At 31.7% G+C, this 9391-nt stretch overlaps 1 protein-coding gene across 1 annotated transcript; it reads right to left on the bottom strand.

Moving 5' to 3' along the window:
• Positions 1-443: 443 nt before the first annotated feature.
• On the bottom strand, positions 444-4174 carry Cox11 (Cytochrome c oxidase copper chaperone COX11). Its single transcript, XM_068762484.1, has 4 exons — positions 3890-4174; positions 2634-2789; positions 1139-1306; positions 444-734 (listed from the first exon to the last, which is right to left on the bottom strand). Exons 1-4 carry the CDS (start codon positions 4121-4123, stop codon positions 591-593), a joined length of 702 nt encoding a protein of 233 aa, XP_068618585.1. The 5' UTR covers positions 4124-4174; the 3' UTR covers positions 444-590.
• Between the last annotated feature and the right edge of the window lie 5217 nt (positions 4175-9391).

Raw genomic sequence — 9391 nt, 5'->3', positions numbered from 1 at the left:
AAGACGCCGATTTAGTAATTATGATCGGTGTTTGGATTTCGCTAATATTAATAATAATTATTCACTCCAGTAATTTGTTTTGATTTCCCAGGAGGTAACAATCAATCGTAATCAAAAATAATAGTTGAGAACCGCTGTTTGGCCGCAGTTTAGTTACACTATCAATAACTCAAATACAGCTTTTTGAATATTATTTTTTTAATTATCTTCGTCCCGTAAAAATGTAATAAGTATTCATAATATTTTAACATGAAAAAACCTCATTCAAAGTATATCAGTCCAGCGGTGCTAAAAATTGATTTTATATGAGTAATTTTGTTTCAATTTAAAAATCTGAAATATGCGCATTTGCTGTTAAGCAGAATTAAGTCGGAGAAGTCATACAAATATAAATAATTCTATAATTAAAATATAAATTAATATATAATCCATTTAATTCATAACAAAAACACTTATAATTGCACTACAATCACAATTGTTCTTAATTCACATTCATGTCTCGAGCTAAATGTATATATTAAACAGGACACTTCTATGGTAACCACCGTCACTTCATTGGAAACTGAACTTTGTGATCACAAGCAGAATGTTCATCTCGCAAAGGTCGGCACAGGCAGCTTCATCCCTTCTTTGGCTTCGAAGAAAGTGTAAGAGAGCACTATTTCTTCAACAAACTCCATCTTCGGGTCCTCCGTGAACTCGGGGTCTATGTAGAAAAACACTGGCATGTCCACCTGGAGCAAAACGTGAACTATTTATTTATCTAAAACATTATTAAGCCTATGAGATGTTCACAAGGTAGTTTGTCTAAGTAGAGGGTAGGTGTAGGCTGGCTCTATACAGACCTATGGGGGAGGTCTATGTCCAGCTGTGGACAGATCATAGTAAACATCCTATAACTGAAACGATAATAGACAAGTAAGCAGTTACAATGAAGAACAGATAAATAATATCTAATTTAAATGCTTCCACTCTTTCTAATAAAATGTTTGCGAAGAAGAGGATTTTGAAAGAGAGAATAGACATAAATTGTGGTGATCCTTGAGGTGGAAATTTGTTTTTTGCTTAAATATTATATTATAAACAACCACAAACATAACAAAAAGTACCAAAACGAACTACCAAATAGACTTTGTACCTGCTCATGAGGGTTTAGCATTTGTTCCTCAAAACAGAAGCACTGTATTTTGTTGAAATACTGGCCGGCCTCAAATGGGATAACATTGTAAGTACTAATGCCAACTACAGGCTTGTCTGTGGGGTTTCGAGCCGTATAGAACGCCAGGGCCGTCTCCCCGGGCAGCACCTGCAAATACACAATTGTGGACATATTAAATCACCCATAATGAGCTTGAAGAATGAACTTGTTCATACATTCAGACAATGAGTCAATTCAATTGTGAGGTATGTTATTTCTAAAAGCTGGCATTACTCAAATTTCACAGGACTTCTTTACACATTAGATAGTACAACACAATATATACACACATTTAACTATTCAAATTGTTGTTATTTACTTGGAGCATGCTGTGGGTAGGCCACCACTAATGACATACACTGGTTATGTGTATAAAAGCTTATTTGGGTGAAGCTTTTTTGACACAAATTGATCAGCAAAAATAGAGATGAACCGGTAATATGCTCCAAAGCAAAGGTGAAAATTGGATTTGAAAAGGTTGATTGTCTGGTACCCCATGGTTAGCCATAGATATTAATGTATTATTATCAATGATTTCAGAAATAATAATATAGTAAAAAAAAGCATTTTCATAATTCAGATAACTACATATTAAAATTTTGTACTGCTAGAAGGTAATGCCTGATGCAAATTATTATTAATAGAAAACATAATTTAATATGATAACATATTTCAAAAGGGATCACTTTATGTAGGTTAATTGGAAATTATTGAGAGGTTTAAAGCTGTTTTGCTGACATATGAGCTTTACAATCACCCCTACAAAGCTTTTATGTTTAGAACCAATCATTTATTATATCAATTATTAGAGGAACCCGAAAGTAATGTCGCTTTCTTAAGATAAATTTGCATGACTACATTTTTAACTAGTTTTCATTTCTAATCAACAATATATTCACATTGGTTATCCACAACTTTTTGCTGTATTTATTACAAATTTTCAATGCTGGAGCGGTAACAAAACAATCAGTTTTTCTGTAAAATATGTTGACTGAAAGGACATTACTTTCCAATTCCCCTATATTCAATCTTAATGGGACATAATTAGGTTTTAAAAAAGAAATTTAACGCTAAGGTAGTACTTCACAACATGGGGATGGCATGGGCCCACACCCCAAAGGGAGTCAATTTGAATATGAATTTCACAGGATTTTAACCCTTTCGCTTTAAAATCTTAAAAAAATATGTGTGTAAAAGGTGGGTCATGGCAAAAAAGAGAGTGTCAAAATTCAGTAACAATAGCAATAATTTATTTAGATTGAGATCCGGTATACTACAACTATTTATCATCATCATTATTTCAGCAATAGGAAGTCCACTACTTAAATTACAAGCACTTAGGCCTTCCCGATGATTCATTTTGTTATAAAGTAACAATGAAAATAATATTGAACATGTAATAAAACATAAGGATACATATAGAAGGATTATTTACCGTAATATCTCCTTGTTGTGGTTTAAAGTTCCACTGCATAGATGATGCTACATCTGCATTGAAGCGGACCTTGATTGGCCGTTCCCGTACTGCCTTCATGTTACTGACATTATCAGTCGCTTCCACTTGTCCCGTTGTTCCTCCATAGCTGTAAGCCTATTGATTTTGAATAACAAAATATAAGGTGAAACTCATATTGATAATTAAATTAAATACCTTTTATTATTACATAAAGAAATATATAATTATAACTGAAGAAGAGTTAAGATAACTAAAAAAAAGTGAGGGCTGTCTTAATGTTGGGGGCAATTTCTATACACTACAGACAACCATAGCATGGAGATAGAAGGAAAAGTACTGCATAGTTAATTTGTACAATGTATGTGTTGGTTTAAATTATCATAATTATATGAAACATACTCAAAAAGATAAATATATGTATATATATATATATACATATATATACTAATATGAGAACTGGTCACCTGGTATTAGTATATATTGTGGTAAAAACATATTAGTAAATACCGTGGTAAAAACTTAAACTTCCCAACATAGTTTGTGGGTTTGATTCCTATTTTGAATTATATGAGATTGTGCGTACTATCTCATACAATTCACATTTTGTGTATTGATTATATTATACAGGGCACTTGTGTAGCAAAGAAAAGGCGAGATAAATACCGGTAAAGAATAATATACTTGTTTAAAAATTTAATGCTATTAAATAACATAAAATTTAGATGTAATTAAAGTATTTTTTTTTTTAATTACTTGCATTGTCATGGCAAAAAATGAACCAAAACTTAGGCAAACCTAATTCCTAATTCAAACATTGATGGCAAACTTAATTCTTAATTGAAACATTTTAAGAAAATTCTTATTTGAGTTAGAGGCAGGAAACTAAATCTACAATTTTTCAGGAGGGATTTTTAGAAAACTGAAAGCGGTTTTGAGAGGTCTGGTCTGATTGCCTTGAAAAGTCAGAGAGACTGTAAAATAACTTCTTATTGTATACAAACCAGTCTACGGGTTTGACTGATAATTAGTTAAATTTCTAAAGTAATTAAAAAATACACCTTGTACTTTTATGTCATGAAAGCTTTGAATTGCCTGATCATCTCATTTTATAATTTTGTTTATATTTAATTCACACTTTAAGGAATTATAATATAATAAAAGATCATTTACATAATAATATAGTATAATTTGCATCTGTTTTGTTAGCATCGATTATGTGACTTAAAATTCCTTACTTGGCAAAATATCCGATATAGCGGCACCGCGGCGTAACTCAAGCCCACAGTCATAACACCCAGAGCAATCATATAATTAAGGGTTGATCGTATTTTTTTCCGTTCATTGCTAATTCCGCGACCAATACAAACATTGGGTATTGTTTTAGTACAACTTAATAAAGTAAGCGGTTTCGTAACTCTGTTTTGTAACAGACTAAAATTAAATTTATTTATACAAAGTAATCGATTCATCTTTGTTTTAAATATTTATTAATATTAGAGATTAGATATATTTTTCTCATAACCAAATCATATCTGAATCAATTTAATTGATTCAAATGTCAATGTCAAATGACGCTTGATCTGACATTTAACCACAGACACGATAAACATAATCGTCTTTCGATTTTAGCAATTAGGTAATCGTAAAAAAAACCGTAATTCCTCAGAAGTATTTTTTGGAAGATATTAAATTTTCATTATAACAAAACTAAATAATAAAGCGTAAGATTTTGAAAACAAAGGCACAATGCAGAAGCTCTATTTATACACTTGGCAACGTATTAAATAGTCCTGTTATAAATTGCAATGTCAGCGGATTTTAAAAATTATAAATATTTATTTCGATAACAAATTCAGTTTCGTTTAATTCTAAGTCTGCATTTAAGCCAAATGTTTTGGGTTGTAGTAGTAGCCTTCACTCTTCCGTCAAGATTTTCGCGAACTTTCGTTACACCTAATAGTACGTTATAAAATAGTAATTATAAATAGATTGCGCGTTAGCACAAATCTAACTATTTACATGAGTTATCAAGCTTATTTTCAAGATCAAACCAAATAAAGAAAGTAGTGTAACTGTATCCTGGTCATGAATAATGAATTGAAAAATTTCGTAGGCGAATTATTTGCTGTTAGCAGACTGCCTCGAATACGCGCATTTAGAATACAACTAGCTGCGAGAAAATTACAATTTCCTTTATCGAAATAAAGCTAAAGACGGAACCATCACCTAGATCTACTGAAATTGCTGTGTTCACAACTGCTTCCTTTGCTTTTATTCCAAAGAGAATATGAGACAAATGTTCTTTTACTAGTAAGGATTTTGAATTTATCTAGCTCCGATATAAAATACCGTGGAGGCGAAATTGTATGTGTTAGTTTTGATGTAACAGAGGCCACTAAGGAGAAATGATTTAATATTTATGGCTAGTCAATGAAGTCCAATATCATTTGGACTATTATATTGGTTAATCTAAATCACACTACATAAACTGTTAATTTCTACATGAAAGTATTATACGAGGAAAATTCAGGTAGTTAAGAGAAAAAAATGTTTTATAGACTACTCTCTTTATTTTCTTTTATGTAAAACTCTTCACTATATACAAAGTTACATGCTTCTGAACCAGTCTCCATAGTACATCCTCCAGTCTGCAACAGGTACTTCTTCAATGGTCATCTCGAATGCAGTGAGCATTCGGAAACCTTCCTTTATCATTCTCGAAGGCATAATTCATGGCTATGAGATGAATCAGCCAAAAGTTTTACAAGTTTTAAATTACTTCCTTCGCTGTGATTCTAAAGTTGCGATCTGAATGTCGAAATAGATAGTAGATCATGAAGAATTTCTCAGATTTAATCTTCAGGCTTCAGTCTTTGTTAAATCAAATGTTTTACTTGCAGCAGGTTATTCTACAACATCATTAGCAGCTCAAAATCGAAAAAAAAAACTACACGAAAATATTCAGTAAAGAGCAGAAAAACTTGGAGTCATTTAATATACAGGTTGATCGGTTTTAGGTCTAAAAGTTTTTCAGGGGTTAATGTTAATTTCTCAGGAAAAGCTTTTACAACCATTTCTTATCTTTAATTTCATGCGACCGATTTTGAAAATATTACATTAATTTATTTTCGTAACATAACAATACAGTGAAAAAAGCATTTTGAAAATTCGGATTATTTAATATTAAAATTAGCTGATTGGAAATAGATGTAGAAGTTTTAAAGATTTCTGCAAGAGCTGTTATACATTAACACCTTTAAAAACTTTACGCATATAACAAACTACTCTATATTTCGGCAATAAATCACACGTTTTATCTTATATATAATTCGACCCAAAAGGTATTTAAGCCAAATAATAGCCATTTACTGAATTTGAAATATTTGTGTAAAAAATATAAATTTGATTAAATAAACATATACATAAAAAATGCAGCCAAACTCCTAGTCTCATATTTAGTGATATAACAAATGAATAAAAAATGTTTCTGAATATTTCAGAGTCAAATCCGCAAGGGAATAGTTTCTCCTTTTTTTTCTTACCCCCTATTAAACAAAGTTAATAAAGAAGAATGAAATATTGAAACGTTATTTAAATTTAAATAACATCACCGTAACGTACTGCCACGCGACCACGTCCGTTACATTCCAGCGCCAAGAACACAATGGTTACTCATTAAAAACGTAATTAAACAAACACTTTAAATGCGTTGAACTAGTGTATCAATGAAAAATAATAATTATGTAAATGTACATTGGTGTTATTAAATTTGCCTTGCATCATGTCTGCCAATGGACGCCATTTATGCCATTATAATATAGGCCTGCCCCATTGCGCTACTCGCTACCAGCTACTTTTTCGACCCTGACTACGTCATCAGTCCAGCTAGTGGGAGCTTGCCCACGCCGCGACTACGGACCCGTAGTCGTAATAGTAGTGTACGAAAAATTTTCATCCTACCCTCAATTAAGGCAGGTATGTCAGTAAGTATAAACTTGATATTTAAAATTTAATTAATATCACAATAATAAACAAACAACGGCACGGGGTATCATCGCGTGTACTCCAGCGGCGTGAGTTTGTGTTTCGTCTTGACGTGGGCGTCCGTGTGAGTTTTTTGATAGGCCTTGTAGGTGCACTCCAGGAAGGGACACCTGAACATGGGCTCCTTGCCGCACTCGTAGGTCACGTGCCTGCGGTAAGTGCTCTTGTGCCTGTATTTCCTCTTGCACTTTTCGCATTCGAAGCTGGCCTCGTACTGGGACCAGAAGTTTTTTGTCTTCATTGGCGCGGGCAAAATGTTTTGCATCATCGTTTTAAAGAAATCCACTTCACCTGCAACAATGAAAACAAACTAAAAACCTTCATCGTACATCACCACAACGCGGTCGTTGTCTACCCACCTACGATTTTACTGCGTCTTACAATTACTTATCTCTATATCGCATTGAAGGTATTGAATTGTAAGAAAAACTAACGTATTATTAAACCAAGAACATTTATTCACATGCATAGTCCAATAATAATAAAAAAATCAAACCAAACACTCTTCGTTTTGAAAAAAAAAATACATCAAACAATTGTTAACATTTGTGCCTTATTTCACAACTCGGCGCCGCCCTTAACATAAATATTTTAAAAATCGAATATAATTACTGGCGATGCTCCCTATAATACATATAAATTATAATTTACGTAAATTTGACGATTTAAATGTCACAGTATTATGCATTAAAATTTTGTTAGATATTTCAATGAAATTCCAAACGAATGTAAAAACCACACAAAGACAAAATTAAGAAAAATCCTTCACCTAATTCCCTGTCATTCTTTATCTTCAAATGAATACTATATCTGCCAATTTATACACAAAAAATAAGGTGAAATTGTCAATTAAAACCGACCATTTCTTGCAAAAAAAAAATCAAAGATCTAGAGCTCGAATATCGTTTATCTACGAATAGAGACTTCGCTAATAGTACTGAATATCATTTGGCTCATCCCAAGGATGTGTCGTGTCTCAAATTCTCGATTGGTCGATGTCATACTAATTTTATTCTTCGAAACTTTTAATTAAAAACTCACTACTACCATATTCGCATGATTTGGTTCCGTGCGACTACACGCTTTTCAACAAATTCAAAAGACCAACGCTGGGACGCCATTTTGACACGATTGAGATAAAAACCCAATCGAAGGTCTTTTAAAGGACTGAAAAAGTCGTTGGAAAAAGTGTTTCATCAGACGGGGATGAAATTAATTTAGTATTACAAAATTTACATTTTACAAACAATTTCACCTTATTTTTTGATCACAGAATTATTATATATATCAATTTTGTAACAATCTCATCACTGCTATATTTCTAGATGCAGGCTCAGTGATTTCTTCTATGGCGATGCTACTGTACCCTTAGGAGTTGATCACAGAAGATTAAACAAATATAGCTGACCATTGTGAACAAGTCATTTAAAAATTGTATATAGAATAAAGTAAGATAATTCGAAATCTAAGCTCTCCCCGGAAATGGCACCTATTTAAACTGTTCCATTTTGAGCGTATAATTTATCCAACAAATTGATCTTATTTAACCTGTGTTTTTAAGTAAGACTACAGATAAAAAAATGGCCATTATAAAATTCAATGTTTACCATGGCTTTGACGTTCACATAGTCAAACGTGATGTCACAACGTGTGTATATAAAAACTTTTTGGTTGTACATCTTAGCACCTAGATTAAAAAGTTATTATGTCGATTTGTATAATTAGCTAGTACAAAATATAGTTAATATTCTTTGAGTAAAATTAGTACACAAACATAGCCCACTATATATAATATCACTAAAAAATTCAGGATTTTATTATTTATATGGCAAAATAGATTTTTTTTAATTTTTAGGAACAGTAAATTTAATTTACCATTTAATATGACGGCAGCTTTCGCCGCCATTTTTATTAAATAGTGCTTCCATATATATATATCTTTGGATTATTATTAAAATGTTAATAACACGTTTAAAAACTTGACACTACATGTTAAAAACTTAACTGTTCTTTTGGTGTTAGTTTTGGTGGGTCTTAAAACTTAAAATTAATCTTAAGTTATATATTATTAAAAAAAAAATTTCGATGGCTTCCCGTGCGCAAAAATGACATTTTTCTTTTTTTAAAGTAGTTATTTTCCTCTAAAAAAAGGGAAAACAAATTTTTAGTTGGTCACATCAACGGGTGCCCACCATTACTTAATCTACAGTAAATATCTTTACAAACAATAATAATTTAGGTACTTAGTTATTATGTTTTCAAGGCACTTATCTCTTACACAGCTAGAATCGACTGGAAGATTCTTTGGTTATTTTATTGCTTTGACATCTATTTGAACTTTCTAGGTAGCTTAAATAACAGTAACAAATGCAAAAAAAAATATATAGTTCAACAGAAATACTGAACATTATAATACAAATCTCGACTTGATAAAATTTTAATAATTATCGATATCTCTTTGGTAACAACCGCACATTTCTTATTATTAGTCGAAACGTAAACAACAAAATATAACAAACACTTTATAATATAAATATTGAAAAACAAAATCGTCTTACGTATACTCAACATCTCAAACATTTTTTTTTATATACTTTGAACACTAACCCCGTAAAAAAGGATCTAGGATACATATTTAAACAACCTCTTACGTATTGCGTACCCGCGTGAGTGTGAATTACTCCCCAGCTGCC

Source organism: Battus philenor, unplaced genomic scaffold (genome assembly GCF_028537555.1).
Source record: "Battus philenor isolate CCGP_79_NKW_IND1 unplaced genomic scaffold, ilBatPhil1.0.hap1 SCAF_16, whole genome shotgun sequence".
NCBI lineage: Eukaryota > Metazoa > Arthropoda > Insecta > Lepidoptera > Papilionidae > Battus > Battus philenor.
The sequence above is the reverse complement of the archived record's forward strand: the minus strand, read 5'-3'. Positions and strand labels throughout refer to the sequence as shown.